Source organism: Doryrhamphus excisus, chromosome 1 (assembly GCF_030265055.1).
Source record: "Doryrhamphus excisus isolate RoL2022-K1 chromosome 1, RoL_Dexc_1.0, whole genome shotgun sequence".
NCBI lineage: Eukaryota > Metazoa > Chordata > Actinopteri > Syngnathiformes > Syngnathidae > Doryrhamphus > Doryrhamphus excisus.
This window is the reverse complement of record NC_080466.1, coordinates 33747501-33764157: the sequence shown is the minus strand read 5'-3', so window position 1 is coordinate 33764157 and position 16657 is coordinate 33747501. Positions and strand designations below refer to the sequence as shown.

Sequence of the window (16657 nt, the reverse complement as noted above, 5' to 3'; positions counted from 1 at the left end):
TATAAAAAGGACACAAAGGAAAACATAGAAGTGACTGGTGGCAACATGTAATGCCCTGGATGTTTATTTCGAGTGACACCTTCACCTCACTGTGCTGAAGTGTCAACATAAGCAGACATGAACAAGCGGCCACTGGAGTGGGCTAGGTGGAGGATGGGGGGGTACAGCCAGATAAAAAAACAAAACAAAACTACATGTAGCTATGTTGAGTACCAAGCTCTTCACAGAAGAGAAGATCTGCTTTGTTTTGTCCTGCTGCCCAAAATGAAAGGCACCCTTGACGCGTCCCAGTCTTCAAGAGTCACGTGATTTTATTTCATTTGTCATTAAAATGTCGCTTCTGTCCAAAGTGGAATGATCCATGATGTCCCTCAGCAACAAACAAAAAACAATCGAGAAGTCAAATCAAAGAAAAAAAAAGTGGGCGGTACAAAAATATTTATTTTAGAAAACAATGAGTCTCTTAAGGGTGAAATCATAGAAAAGCAGCATGGTCACGTGACACGCGTCAATAGTGCTTGGACACAGCAGCAGAGCATTGTGGGACACTATCTTGATGATGATGTGTGGAAGAGCTTTGTGGAGAGACGCGCACACCTGCCGCCTGTGCACGGAGTCACTCATGCGCGCGCACGCACGCACCGCAGGTAGGAGGGAGGGGAGGCGCCAGGAAAACAAAAAGTGGGCGTGGCATTGCAGACTTTGTAAACACGGCACAATAAATAGAGGGAGCGGGCTCCGTGCACACGCACGTGCACGTCATGACACGTTGACACTTGTCGCACCAGCTGCAGTTTGTTCTCTTTAATTTGGATTTTTTTTTTCAATATGTCGAGTGCAAAACATCACAAATGAACAATTCTGTATTCAAGTAATGTTATATACAAGGAGGGGGTACAAATATTCAGTACTGTACATATAATTGCCATATTAAGAATTTACAGACAATCTCTTATTAACAGTAACAAATATGGAAATGGGGGCAGGAGGGGGGAGGGGGTATATATCAGACGAGCATCGCAATTGGCTCTCGGAGCAGTCGCCGCAGAAACAGCCTCGCTGCGCTCAGTCCGCCGCCGCCGCCGCTTGCATTCAAGCCTAACGGACGATGCATAGCACCTAAAAAACTAAGATGAGTCCGCTGGCTACGTCACCTCCATGGCCATTGTGTTCTCGGACAGACTGTTGAGCGGCGCCTTGTCTTGCTCGTGGTTGTCCCTGCAAGACCACCACACCCGTTAGAAACACGGTTGGCTTTTTAAGTCACATTTCCACCAAGCGCTCCCATACACTCCAAGGTTTGGATTGGTACATCCTGACGTGCCAGCGAGCTAACCGTTGCGTGTACAATGTAACGTGTCCGTGTCAATATACAGTATAAGGGTATTTTTTGTTTTTACTACTCTTTTGATCCAACTGATGTCACAGTTGAAGTCCACCCAGTAGGCACCCTAGCACTGCCCTAGCACTGCCCTAACTGGAGGCTAAAAAGTTGGACATGGTACAGTAAGTTTTTTCATTTCCATGTGACCAATGTCTGTCCACCAATCAGCACACTGAGCCTGGTACTGCAATAGTTTGCTGAAACGCAAGTCAGCTGTTTTGCTAACAAGAATGTAGTGCTTGGTGGAAAAAGTTTTCTGGAAGGAGCAACAACAACAGCAACAAGAACAACGGTTGTGTCAGGTATGGCTCACCTGGGCACCATGTCTAGCGGTGATGCAGAAGCGGAGGTGACCTTGGGTTTCTGACAGTTAGCGGTGGCGGCTGCTGCGTGCGCGAGCTTTAAGGCGGATGTTGACATGGTACTGCTCAGCGTCCGGGGGGCATGGGCTCGTTTGCCGACGGGTAGGCCCAGGCGCAGGCTGTTGCTGTTCCCCAGTGGGGCCTGAGTGGCGTTAGTGGTTGTGGCGCTAGCGAGGTGGGCGGTGCCATTGTTGTTGTTGTTTTTAGCGGGCGTGGAGGTGGAGCTGGTGGTGGTGCCTGGGTGCAGCGAGGTGGAGGTGGACATAGTGGTGGGCGGTGCCGGGGCGGCGAGGGAAGGGGAGACTGTGCTCGAGAGGTGCAAGCCCTTGTAGACACCTGAAGAAGAAGAGTCCATGAGAAACGATGTAAGCTAATGCAGACTCTAACATCTCATCTAGATCTGGGGTGTGCACAGCAGACCACATACAGGAAAGAAAAATAAAGAATACAGGATCCTCTTGCTAAGCTAAACTGGACATTTGTAAAAAACAAAGTGATGGAGGTCACATCACATGAAAAAAGCAACCAAAATCTTATTGTGTCAGAGGTGACAAAGATTGGAATTGTTCTTTCATTCATTGATTTTCTATGCCGCTTGCCCTAACTAGAGTTGTGGGGGTCATGATTCGATACGGATGTCTGTCCAACAATACGTCACAGCGGCACGCATCCTGGTTATTGTGTCATTCCTCCCCCTTTGCTGCAGCTAGCTGATCGCCACCGTGGCCGGCGTGCTCCAACTGGCTTCCCACGGCGCCCTATGTCTATCGTAACTGCCGTCCAATGTACACAATGTACTTTTAAACTTGCGACACACACACTCCTTCCTCGGCTTGCACTGTACATGGTTTTTCTGTGTACGCAGAAAAAAAATGTGCATCTCAATCTTCTTCCTGCAGGCTTTGCGTACCGTCTGCAGGTTTGAAAATTCATGTGTGTCTCTTGCGATATTTGCTGCCTATTTGCTGGAGCCCATTCTAGCTGACTTTGGGCAAGAGGCAGGGGCCACAGAACACACAGACAAAGGACCATTCACATTCACACAAATGGACAATTTAGTTGCCAATTATCCTAATTTGATCTTCATTTTAGTTTCACAATATGCAACAATAAAAAATACAAGCTGCGTGCCACAAATGGCCCCAGGGCCAGAACACCCTGATCTAAAACAGCCCTGCTCATTTTTTTAACCTCTTAGTGAAACATTCTCAGAGCATGTTCATACCTGAGGGGGAGAGGACGCCATTGACTCCGCCTCCCAGACTCAGCTCCTCCTTGGTTTTCAGAGCCAGAATTTGGTCAGCCGTGATGAGGGCTGAGGCGGCGAACTGAGCGTTGGCCTGGTCCAACATGTTGGCTGCGACCTGTGGGAGAGGGGCGGACCGTGTTTGAGCTGTGATGGCGGCAAGTTGGGCGCTGTGGCAGGCAGCAAGAGAGGATGTTAGCGCACCTGTGTGCTGTTGGCAGTGGTGCCACTGTTGGCCTGCTTCTGCTGTTGCTGTTGCTTCTGCTGCTGCTGCTTCTGCTGCTGCTGCTGCTGGACCTGCTCCAGCTGGTCCTTCTGCATCTGGACCAGCTGCTCATGGTGCTGCTGGAACTGCTCAGCTGTTAAAGCTGACACAAACCAAAAAACTGTTTGTTACACACACGAACCATCACTGAGAGCTCTGAATGCAAGTAGCAGGTTAGAACTTAACATGTGCTCATAACCATCATGATGATGATGCTGTGCACCTCACACATGTGCATAGTACACAACGCAATAAAGTAGACGTTTTAGCCTCCTAAACTATATTTAATCACAGGATCAACTCGGCATCAGGACTAACATATAGGGGGTTCCCCTACATGTGTAATGGTTCGATAAACCATGGCAAAATAAAAGCCACCACACCTTAAAAATGAATTTTGCGAATATTGAACACAATTAGTTTGAAAACAATTTCAAATATCATAAAAATGTTTCACTGCACTTTTTGTCTGCCTTGTTGGCACAGATATGCAACATGTCTTGCGTTGACTTTCTTATTAGGAGAACAGCACGCCAATCAGAGCTTCATCACTCATACTTCAATGTCATTCAACTGTCTGCCATTTTTATTTACACATTTTGTCTGGCTGGGGGCATCTAGCTAGCTTGTTTTTGTCCCACGAGCGAGCTATGAGTGAACACTATGTTCATGGGAAACATCAATCATAATCAACTTAATTATTTTAAAGTCAATCTTGCTCTCTTTATTATAATACTTATGGCTCGTCTTCAAAACACTAGTTGTGTTGCGGTAGCTCACCAGCTGATGTTGAGTTGACCAAAGAATATTTGGTCTATTGTGTTGTAAAAAAAAGTCTATTGGGTCTATTGGGCTATTGTAAAAAAAAGATGGATTCCTGTCTTTAATTTGCCTAACAAAAATATTTGTTATTGGTTATTTTGTTAATCGTGTTATTTTGAACAAAATATATTACAGAAAATTCCAAATTAAATTTAGGTTTGTGTCAGATAGTACTAAATGTTGTACTTTCGTACTATTGGACTAAAGAGGTCAGGCAACATAAGCAGGTTCTTGTAGACTCCTAGTTTAGAGCTCCCAGCAACTTAAATTAACTTGCCATTAAATTAAAAGTTTAGCAATGTTCTCAGTTCATGTCCTGCTGGTTGAATCATTTATTAACTTATTTAACTTTTTTTTCAACAGTCATAAAAAAAAGGTATATAATTGCACGCGCAGCAGCGGAACGACACAGCTGGGGCAGTTGCTCCCCCATGCAGCCCACCACGACAGCTTCAAAAAATCCAGGGGAAACCCCTACATAAGTTAAGAGTAAATAAGTAAAATAAGTAAATAAGTCACACACCACTACACACAACTACAGTCTTAATGCAACACACAGACGCCACAAGGCTTACCAATAGGGGGCGGGGCAGGGGGGACGACCCGTCCAGGGCGCTGAGAGGGAAGTCCAGAGTTAGATGCGGAGAGCGGGCGCTTGATGCCTCGACTCAGCCTGCGGAACAGAGGGTGGGCGTTGTCCAGCTCGTGTAGTGGTAGTGTCCGTGGTCTGAAGTGCCGCCATCGGCACGACTTTATGTTCAAAAGAATCCGACTGAGGTCCGTGTGCGACGAAGGGGAGGGCGGGGGGGAGCTTCTGTCTGAGGTATTTGTTTCTGAGGTACTGGCAAACTTGCTGGCGGCTGGCGAACGCGGACTCGTTGGAACAGGCGGGTCGAGCATATCAGGGTCCAGTTCGTGGAAAACGTTGTCATAGTCTGAGTGCGCTCGGTCCAGTAAGACCCTGCCAGGGAAGGAGAGAACATAATCATGGGTGCTGTTATTCTACCCTAATAGATAGAATTGATAAATTAATTGCTCACTACCTGCCCCCTCGACCCACGCGTCGCCGGGCCAGACCCTGGCACCGCCGTGGCACCGTGAGCGTGGTGAGACTGTAGCGGTAACGGGCTCCTGCCAGGCCCCCCTCCCAGCCCGCTGACCATGGCCAGCTGCCCACTCGATCCTGACGGGCCTGAAAACACACAAAGACTCAGCCATGCGTCGTCATGTTGACAGCTCTTGATGATGGGCGTGACACTTACAGCGTAGTAATGACAGCCGGCCTTCCTGCGAAAGGCGTATGCGCCATCTGGGTCATTCTCCTCCTCGGCTTCTGATGAGCCTGAATGGAGCTATAGACACCATGGTCAGACGTCAGTGTGAACATTGATTGTGGTTCCATGTGTTCTTGTATGTTTAAAAAGTACCTCTAGGTGGCATACTAAGACTACTTCACACTTCAGTGCTGCTACCTGAGACAGAGGCTCTTCATCCGAGCTGGGGAAGTCATACTGGTTGAGATCCTTGGCGTTGAACACAGCCGGACCGTGGTGGTGGGAGGTGACGGCTGACAGAGGCAACACCTTCTGTTTCTTCTCGTATTTCCTCTTCTGACGAGGAACTTCGGTCTTGTCAGGCTTGAAGAGAACAGAGACACGTTCACGCCATGACGTAGGACCAAAGGACTTTTACAAAAGGACTTTGAATATGTGCTTGATCATCTGCTCACCTTGGACTTGTACTCCTTGTGGTCCATGTGGTACTGGTTGGTGAGTGGTACCAGGGGAATAATCTGCGGCCTCACCAGAGCTCGCTCTGCAAGAACCTCGGCTAGAACCTCACCGCCGAAGTCTGACATGACGTTCCTGAGGAAGACAAACAATCGTCTTTTATTATTCTGATGCTGAGCCACAGTACAACACACGCGAGTGCCAAACGGACCTCTTCTCAAAGACCTCCAGCGTGAGGTGCAGCAGCTCTCTCTTGCTTTTCTCCCTCCTCTTGATCATCTCCAAAATGGTGACTGCTCGGCTGAGATCCCTGCGGAGTTTCAGCATCTTCTCATAGGACGCCTCGTCATTCTTACGGTTCTGATGATAGAAGGGAGCAAAGGCAAGAACAAAACTGACTTTCAAGCAACATAATACCCGAATCCTCTGACGTTCACACACTTCAAACCACTAATCCGAGCACCCACCTTCCTGGTTTGCATCTTCTCGGTGCGCCGTCGAAAGGCCACGTAAGGATCGCTGGTGCTAGAGCCATCCCGCTTCTCCTGCTTGATGATGTTGATGAGTGATAGGGCCTTGCTGTTTTTCCTCTTACGGCTCCAGTAGTCAAAGACCTCCTTGATGAGCTCGTCATCTTCCTTGAGGAGCAGTTTGGCCTCGGGAAGACTAACCAGCTGAGTAGACATGATGCGGATATTATGTTTACATTCTAGTAGACGTCATTGTTGTTCCTCACACAGCAACCAGGTGCTCAGACACCAACCTGCTGTCCACTGCCTTTCTCCAGCCGATCAATCATCTCCTCAAACTGCAGGAGGCTGATCTCCATCTTCTTTTTCAACTTGGTGACAAAGGCGTCGTCGTCCGAGTCCAGGTCGTAGTCCGGCTGCTCCGTGTCCAGGCTGAAAGCTGGAGGAAAGAAATAGCAATGTACATCATTTTCATATGGAAGACAATATGCAGCAAACCATAATGAACAAACAGTAAAAAATAAAACGATCATGTAAAACATTACAAAAGCTATCTTTCAGTCGAATCAGTACTTTCACATTTGTCCTCGGTACCCACTTACGCTGTATGTGAATTAGCTGCTTTGGCATCTTGTAATCCCCAGGGTAGAGCGCATCGTAGTAGGTGATGTTGCTCTCTGCTTCCGGGACCGGGATGACCATGTTGTCCCGTTTTTCGCCATAGACCTGCTGTGCTGAGATTGCCCGCTGGAGATGATGCTCCTGAAGGGAACAGGGGTAATGGGGGTTAGAGGTACATTAGCAAGTATGCAAAGGGAGTAGGTGTTCTGACATGTAAGACATGAGCTGCTTGTCTTGAGAGACACAGTGACTTGCCACAACCATATTAGAACTTGTACAGCGTCTATCATAAGTATTCACCCCTTGGATGTTTTATCACATTCATAAATCAACCATGGTCAAAATAATTGGGCTTTTTTTTTTAAACACAAAAAATATTGGTCAAAACTCTAATGTCAAAGTGAAAGCAGACTTTTACAAAGCAATATGATTGTTTGCATAATTATTCACCCCCTTTTTAATTTAATGGTCTGATGCAATGTCAAATTGTTGCCAATAGTACCACAATTAGTGCAATGAAGATGATCTGAGTGGCGTTGAGGTGTTTCAAGTGATTGAGGTATAAACCACCAGTGTCTGAAGAGTCCAGAGACTGGTATTCCAGACTGTATTCCTGGCTACCACAACATCACAAAGACAGAAGAACACTCCAAACAACTCAGGGAAAGGGTTGTTGAGATGTACAATTCCGGGAGGGATACAAAAATTTCCAAGTCATTGAACCTCCCCCCGGAGTTCAGTGAAATCAATCATGAGGAATGGAAGGTACATAGCACTTGTGTGAATCTGCCTAAATCAGGTCGCCCTCTACAATCTACACAGGAGTGTTTAGAAAAGAAACCGATAACTGTTCTGGAGTGGCCAAGTCAAAGGCCAGACCTCAATCCTATAAGGATTGAGGATTTGTGGCTGGACTTGAAAGGGACTGTTCATGCCCAATATCCGTGCAGTTTGAGCAGTTTTGCAAAGAAAAATGGAGTGGGCAGATATAAAAGACTGATTGAGACTTATCCAAACAGACTCACTGCTGTGACTGCAGTCAAAGGTGCATCTGCCAAATACTGACATGAAGGGGGTGAATAATTATGCAAACAATTATTTTCATAATATAATGTTTTCATTAACATTACTTTGTAGAGTAGAAATCCGTTTCCACTTTGACATTAGAGGTTCTTCCAATAAATTTGAGTTAAAAAAAGCACAAAACATCTAAGGGGGGTGAATACTTATGATAGGCACTGTATCTAATGTTTGTGCTGCGACCAAGTGGTTAACGCGCAGGCCACACAACTACGAGACCAGAGTTCGAGTCCATCCTTGGCCATCTCTGTGTGGAGTTTGCATGTTCTCCCCGTGCATGTGTGGGTTTTCTCCGGGTACTCCGGTTTCCTCCCACATTCCAAAAACATGCTAGGTTAATTGGCCACTCCAAATTGTCCATAGGTATGAATGTGGGTGTGGTTTGAATGGTTGTCTATATGTTTGGCTGGCGACCAGTCCTGGGTGTACCCTTCCTCTCACTCGAAGACAGCTGGAACAGGCTCCCCCGCGACCCTCGTGTGGATAAGTGGTAGAAAATGAATGAATGAATGCTGACTTATGTAGTCAACACTTTACACCTAAAGATGGTGGACAGCTGTAGCTTAATCTAACAAACATTTATGGGTGTTTTATGCAAAGCGGGAATACCTAATAAACAAAACATGGGGATCGAGGCATAGCACGCAGTATCGGTGGGAGAGTCCTTGACAAAAATGCAATGCTAATTGATTAGACCTGGAAATACTATGACCTGGATGGATGACGACATTCAGAGGAATAATGTCTATGTATGTATAGAGGACTGGGCGATATACCAATATTTTTTTAAGTATCCATAATAAGCACAATATCAATTTGATACAGAGGTCTCATGTTTCAAGATGATGGTGCTGCCCAGGTGCAAGCTAGTTACAGCAGCGCCGCGTCTCCTGCTGTGTTTTTAGTCTTTAATGGTGCTTTTGGTGTTAAGTTTCGAGCTTGAGCCATTGTTGACACTCCGGAGCAGCTGTTAGCTTTGAGCATCTCTTTGCTACGCCGAATGATCGGATATCCCCGCGGAGATATGGAGGTGGAGAGGCTGCATAGCGAGAGTGAACAGCGAAAAAGACAAAAGGTTGCTATATCAAGACGGCATCGACCATGTTTACCGTCTGTCGTGACAACATGAGATGAAGCGCCTAGCGTGAGTTCAGCATGATTGCACGTTATACTGAACTTTTTCTATATTTATTTAAAAAAGATAATATTCTATTTCAGCAGACACGGGCATCCTAAAAAGCTTGGTTACATTACCTAAAACACAACTTTGCCCCCCCCCCACACACAGTCCGCAAAACTCGGCTAACCCAGCTAGCTTACACTGACCACTGCTGTGAGCTCACGCTCCATGAAGTGTTTTCTCTCTAACTTACTTCAGGGGGGCTCGTTACCGTTTGTGGGGACATGCTGCTATGAATGAGCGGTGCGTTGGGGAAATATTTATCCACACAAACGTTCCTTATATTCACAATTACAACATTTCTTTCACAACATGTCAACTTCCATGAGATTGTAATTCCGTGTTGATTGGCCAATTCCATGATTCCTTGAAAACAGTAATAATAGGGTGTTATTCAATCTTCCCGGGACTTCAAACATCTGCGTCCTTCTTTGTTCTCTGCATGGGTGACGTGAGCATGTGGCTGATTTAAGCGTGTTGCAGAAAAAAATCCTTGAACTCTTTGCAATTAAGGTAGGCAATTTATTCAGATTTTTTCGTTTGCCTCAAATTTGGGCCAAATGCTGTGGGAATGCATTGAAGTAAGATTGGATGACCTTATAGCATGCTAATGTAGATCTTTGTTAGTGCACATCTCTGGGGGGAAAAAAATCCTGCAGGCTTGTGGACGGTGGCTCTGTGTTCATTTAGTGCTTATAATTTAATGTTCTTCCTGTCGTAGCTTTGCATAAGATACATAAAATGAAAATACAAATGAAAATATCTCCCAGTGACCAGCTAGCACGATGCAAACACTAGCAAGGGCTAACGCTATTTGACACACATTGGGACACCCGTATGCCACGATACCACTGTAAACTACTGACAATTAAAAAAAAATACCTGCAGTACACCAGTAACTTCTCTCTTGTATTTGTTCCCGCTTCTGGCTTCACATCAGCAGTCATGCTGCCTCAAACTATGGTGTGGGCCAAGGGACAAACAGGACGTGCACATATCAAAACATGTAGTCCTGTTAAAGAAAACTTCCATTAACGCGTCAACGTTGACAACCCTGATTAATAATAATCCTACTTTGCAGAAATTCACTTATTGCGCTCGAGTCTGGAACCAATTGCAACAACAGGAAACTTATCACAATCCAAACTTCACTTTTGGCCAAGTTGAGACCTGTTGTAAAATTAAAAAAAAAAAAATCTTCAATCTCAATGTTGAAACTAGGGTCAGGCTTATAGTTTACAATAGATACGCTGTCTGCTTGGCTAGTAAGCTACTAGTTTGCTGCTATGTTATTGTCCATCTTGCATGCTGCACACGTCTAAAGCTGCTGCAGAGGGCCAGGCACTGGGCCACCAACATGTGGTGTGTTGACACAACAGCATGCCGCTTTGCTTTTGTCCCACACAGCGGTTGACTTTTGGAGGGAAAGTGTGTTTATGTTTTCCCCTGCAGTGACAGTTTGGGAGGAGCCAGGATGAGAGTAATTCAACTGCAAAATACGCCCATATGAATGGAGGTTAAGGTAGCCGAGTTACATTTAGGATCCGTTCATTCACAGTTTTGCCCCATTTGTGTTCCAAGGCATTTGGAAAGATTATTTTGCTAAGATCCAACAGCGACACAGCATTCCACTGCATGAACACAAATTTGCAGACTGGTCACAAACATAAGTCACTCACCTTAGAAACTTGACATTATTCCAAATAGACATTTAAGTCTGACAAATACAGTCCTGTTGCAGTGGCAATGAGACAGTGAATGTAAATAGTTCTATACACTGCTGCGCACAGCCATTTCTCAGATGTACATATTTCCCACATATTGCTGTTGACAAATTTGGCTAGCAATGACCTCTGAACTAGAGAGGAACATTTCCACATTTTGTTACTTCTGACTTTGTTAGTTTCTTCTGGCTTTTTCCTGACTTTGGAGTTGCCACAGCGGATCTTCCACATAATGATTTTGGCTTGAGCACTTTATGTTCCGGATGCCCTTCCTGATGAACAACCAATGCCTGAATTTGTATATCTGCTGATACAGACACTATACAGACAATCGCCTGTAAAATGTGTAGTCAATTGACAACAATTTGTCACATGATATTTATGCCACTATGCGTGATTCCTCATTCCTTTCAACCTCATTCCACATTTTTGTTTACCTGCCAGGCTGGCAACATCTAGCTAGCTCAGAGTTACAAGTGGCTATTAGTTTCATGGGATGTATCAGCAGCCATCACAACTTGTCATCATTACAATACTTACAGCTTGTCTTGTGTGTTGAATTTGTGCAACAGAAACGGTGTGTACAGCTTTAGTGACAATATCTCTGGGATCTCCGACACTTTAAGTGTTCTATTCTCCAGGTACTCCGGTTTCCTCCCACATTCCAAAATTATGTTAGGTTAACTGGCGACTCCAAATTGTCCATAGGTATGAATGTGAGTGTGGATGGTTGCTTGTCTATATCTGCCTTGTGATTGGCTGGCCACCAGTCCAAAGTGTACCCCGCCTCTCACCCGAAGACAGCTGGGATAGGCTACAGCATGACTCTTGAGGATAAAGCTGTAGAAAACGAATGAATGAAACCCCGTTTTAATTGATTTTTAGGCCTGTCAATCAATAAATCCATTAATTGGACGACTTAAAAAGATCGAAGTTGGTAGTTTTGCTGGCCTCAAATTGACACGCAAGCTTGTTTTCCTCTCTCCTCTTTACCGCAGAGGCTGAATGACAAGAAGCTTCACTCTGCATATTGGTGAAGTTGGTATCACGTTGCCAGTGGATATGGACATAGTATGGACATAGTGCATAGTGTAAGTGCCAAAACGAAGGGAAGACAACAAAAACAAGCCAATGACACCACTAGTCAGGCAGGCAAAAATACATTAACTAACAAGTCCATAAGAAATAAACATGGTTGCAATGGCATGAATGGCGCAACCAAACAAGTTACTTTTCCACACAACATAGCGGCTTCGACGAGTGGCAATTGTGAAAGGTGTGTGCATCTTACCGCAGAATTGTGTTATCCACCAGCCACACCAGCAAATGCTAGGATTTCATTGTTGGCGCAAAGCAGCACACGGCGACAGCGACCGCCAAGCCCGGCCTTAAACTGATATAAGTCACGATGTTCCAATTGCTGTTTAGCCACATTTTATGTCTGTTTTTTACATTACATTTTCCCTGTCCTTCGTTGTCTTGCCGCTTCAATCTTCCCGCGTCTTCAAACACCCACTTCCTTCTTCGTCCTCCGCTTGGGTGACACAGGCACGTTATTGACATAAGCGATTTTTCAAAACGTGGAACGCCCCCCACTACATTTTGTAATCGAGGTATTCTAATTATCCGAGTAATCGTCACAGCCTAATTGTGATACACCCCAAAAATATTGTGATATATCTATATTGCCCAACCTTAATGGCAATGAAGCAACCTAGCAACCACCTATTTGCGCCGTCAGTTCAAATTTTACATTTCTGAATAAAGACGTGGAACTTGACTCATTGTCTATGGATGTCTTTTGCTTTTTTCACAGGAGCTACAGACCAAAGTCTTATGCATCTTGTGTGTGAATTTCAGACTCAATCAGCAGCAACTGCATGAATATGAAGACGGCGGAAGTTGCTGGAATTCCTGCTGACTGAGGCAGCTTACTCTGGCGGAGACTATTCTGGTTTACTCTGTCGCAATTGTGACAAATAGGGTGACCATGGTGGTGCTACAAAAGGTTTTTAGTACACGCAAGCTCTCTTCTCTGAAAATGGCTGGCAGTGAATGAGTTAAAACTCTGTTTAAATCCAGTTATCCATCCATCTTCTGTGCCGCTTATCCTCCCTAAAGTCGTGGATGTAAGCTGGAGCCTATCCCGGCTGACTTAAGGCGTGTGGCTGGGAACACCCTGGACTTGTTGCCAGCAGATCGCAGGGCAGATATAGACAAACAACCATTCACACTCACATTCATACCTATGGACACCTATTGGAGTCACCAATGAACCTAACATGCAATGTGGCAGGAAACCGGAAAAACCCTCGCACGTACGGGAGAACATGCAGACTCCACACAGAGATGCCCAAGCAGAGAATCAAATCGAGGTCCTCCTGATCTCGTGACTGTGTGGCCAACATACCACCTTGGACACTTTGCGGCAAAATCCAGTCATCGCTTAATCGAAAAAATAATCGACTAGTAATCGACTAGTTAATGTGTTATAATGTGTAATAGTCGTTAGCTGTTTTTTTTTTTAATCAGGAAATGTCCTTTGTGAGCACCCTATTCGCAAGCAACAAAAATGGAAAACATAACCACACGTTATGTTGCATGCCTTTGATGTCATCAGCTAATGAAATGTTAACACTAAACATGTTTAATAGTTTAGTTTTGCATGTGTAAAACAATTTATTTCAAGAATGGATTCAGTTTTAATATTACCATTTAAAATGTTTGTATCTTGAAAATGGCTAACTATAACTTACAATTAAAAGAATTATGACTCGAAGTTTGTGATGGGAGTAAATTTGTCCACCTAATTTGGATATATGACATCACCAAGACGTCATCAAATGATCTGAGCCACGTCTCTACGATACCCAACAGGCTAGGGCTGGGCGATATATATAGAAGTATCGATATTTACTTTCAGCATGATATCAAAATCAACCATACATAATCTCCCTCATCCCTACATGCAAGGTGAGGGTCGGAGCAGAAGTCCCAGCCGAAGCGAAGCTACAGCTGCAGTGGCAGAATTAGTCAGCAAGGAATAAGAAGCATCCAAGTAATATGGAGGTTCTTTGAATTCAGAGCATTAAAAAAAAAACTTTTCCCACCACCTTTAAAACGGCAATTGTGGAATGAGTAAAGCTGTTCGCCGTCTGCTGCACTCCTGCTGTGTTTCTCATGAAAGGAAAAGCAAAGCGATGTGTTATTATAAAGAGGTGTCCTATCACGTTAACTAAGATCTGCAAGATTGCAACAGAGGTTTCAAAACCATTTGTTAAGTTTTCCTAACTAGGCAAACATCATACAGAAGTGGTTGGAGTTGTGATTCCCTGCCAGCAAGATAAAACCATTTACATCTGTCAAGGCCATTCCAAACAGGACTATCCGACACCTTTCCAATGTTACTTGGTTGTGTCGAAGAGTCAGAAAAGCAAGCTGTAAGTAACAATTTATCACTGTCCTGTGTTTATTTTGTGCAAGTAGTTGAACAAAAGCAATTGTCTGTGTAGCATAATAGAGTGGATATACAGGGAGCGGGGTGCCAATTACAAGCACACAGATGTCTGGAGTTGGCTCTACCAGAGTTTACTAGAGTCCAGCAAAAAAATGTGCACTCACCACATTTCTACTACCAATGTTGTAGAAAACCTACGCTACCATTCTTTAGTTCATACAGGGGGTCTCTAACTAGTAGCTCATGAGCTACCAGAAGCTCCTAAATACTTTTCAAGTAGCTCTTCAAAAGGTTATCATTTGTTATCAACTCCTATCCAGACAAGATTAGAAAATGGGTTTTGGCAGTAGTCCAGAAGTCCTCGGGAGTGCTTTGGAGTGTGAATGGGGCTCGGGTGTAATGAGTAGTTATTTCATGAAGATTAAGAGGCATTTTTGTTTGAGATCCCGCTCTGTAGAACATGACGAGATCCACCCCGGTGGCATTGTGCATCAAGAAACCACTGCAGAGTTGTGTGCATAAGAATATTCCCAGATTTATCCACTTGTACTTGTATGTAGGAAAATGAGTACATTCATGCACAGCTATTACCATGCGTGCACAGAAAACCTAGTGGTAGAACAGTGAAACTACAGTACAAATAGCTTTGGCTGTGCATGTCCCAAGGCACCGCCCCTCCCAGAGCAAACAAGTTGACGCCAAAAGCAAAGACCGCCTCTAAAGTTTATTTCTTATCTATTTATTGGTGATGCACATGTAGCAGTCTGTGCCACTGACTCGATTTGCAGTAGAGTGTTTGTGATGTTTGTCGGTTGATCGTTTATGCTTCTCTACTTCAATTTCGGTGTTGAAGAAATAGCAAATAGGGCGAGGAAGAGGGATGATTTTGGTGAGTATTTCCAGAGTTCAATATGCAGACAATAACGGAAGTGACACTGATTCAAAATCGAAAAATTGTGATTGGAATTTTGGACAAAAGTGCAATTTGACAAAGGCAGTCCACTATAGATCATAGGAAGTGTGCAGCCACAATATTCATAGATCTGACAAAAGCCTTTGATACAATCAATCATGACATCCTAATAACTAAATTAGAAAGGTACGGAATAAGAGGATTAGTTCTGAACTGGGTCAAAAGCTTCTTAGCTGACAGGAAGCAATACGTTAAGCCAGGAGAATACACATCTGCAAGTTCATATATTAAACGCGGAGTACCCCAGGGGTCAATACTGGGACCAAAATTGTTCAACTTGTACACCAATGATATCTCCAAAGTCACAAAAGACTTAAAGCTGGTATTATCTGCGGATGATACCACTGCCTTTTGTTCCAGAGGGAGCACAAAACAAATCATTAGAAAAGTCAGAGAAGAAACGGGCATATTAAAAAGATGTTGCAAGAGTAAAACTAAAACTTATGCTGTTTGTTAACAGCAGAAAGAAAATACAAATAAACCAGGAAATACAAATAGACGGTGCAGACATTGAAAGGGTGAAGGAAAATACATTTCTGGGGATCACAATAGATGAAAATATGAGCTGGAAACCTCATAATACAAATATACAACATAAGGTGGTCAGAAATATTTCAATATTGAACAAAGCAAAACTTGTTCTCAATCAGAAATCACTCCACACTCTTTATTGCGCTCTGGTTCTACCATATCTTACTTATTGTGTGGAAATGTGGGCTAATAACCATAAAAGCAATCTTCACTCGCTAAATGTACTGCAAAAAAGGTCAGTAAGGATAATTCATAATACTAACTCCTTATTTCTAAAATCACAAATACTTCAACTTGCTGATATAGTTCTTCTTCAAAACAGCTAAAATAATGCATAAGGCTAAAAATGTCATCCAATACTTCTCTACAAGAGAGGAGAAATATGATCTCAGGGAAGAAGTATATTTGAAACACTTCTATGCTAGGACTACGTTATGCTAGCCATAGCATTTCAGTATGTGGAATCAAACTATGGAATGGATTGAGTACGGACCTCAAACAATGCACAACGATGAGCCAATTCAATAAACAATACAAGCAGTTGATGTTTGCTAAATACAAGGATGGAGAGTCTTGAACCAGTCAAGATGTGCTATATATTAGGGATTGACCAATGTTTTTTTGGGGGGATGCCGATTTTTTCCCATCATCTTGGCCAATTTTGCGGCCGATACTGCTCTTGCTGCCTCAATTTACATGAAAAAAATGACAATGATAACAAATATTGCAGGTCTCAAGTTTAAACAAATATTTATTGAAATGTAAACACTGAACACAGTAGGATTCAGCTTTCTTAAACACACATTTAAACG

The 16657-nt window shown here is 44.0% G+C and overlaps 1 protein-coding gene across 2 annotated transcripts in view; it reads right to left on the bottom strand.

Moving 5' to 3' along the window:
- Positions 1-789: 789 nt before the first annotated feature.
- epc1b (enhancer of polycomb homolog 1 (Drosophila) b) overlaps positions 790-16657 on the bottom strand; it is a 30307-nt gene continuing 14439 nt past the window's right edge. For both annotated transcript variants that reach the window (XM_058066859.1, XM_058066001.1), the window contains 13 exons: positions 6882-7041; positions 6573-6718; positions 6277-6483; positions 6021-6169; positions 5809-5944; positions 5552-5716; positions 5342-5431; positions 5123-5271; positions 4655-5040; positions 3197-3360; positions 2972-3110; positions 1698-2082; positions 790-1218 (listed from right to left, as the gene is read on the bottom strand). In XM_058066859.1, the coding sequence (XP_057922842.1) occupies positions 1146-1218; positions 1698-2082; positions 2972-3110; positions 3197-3360; positions 4655-5040; positions 5123-5271; positions 5342-5431; positions 5552-5716; positions 5809-5944; positions 6021-6169; positions 6277-6483; positions 6573-6718; positions 6882-6981 (2289 nt within the window). In that variant the 5' untranslated portion in view covers positions 6982-7041 and the 3' untranslated portion in view covers positions 790-1145. The remainder of the gene's footprint in view (positions 1219-1697; positions 2083-2971; positions 3111-3196; positions 3361-4654; positions 5041-5122; positions 5272-5341; positions 5432-5551; positions 5717-5808; positions 5945-6020; positions 6170-6276; positions 6484-6572; positions 6719-6881; positions 7042-16657) is intronic.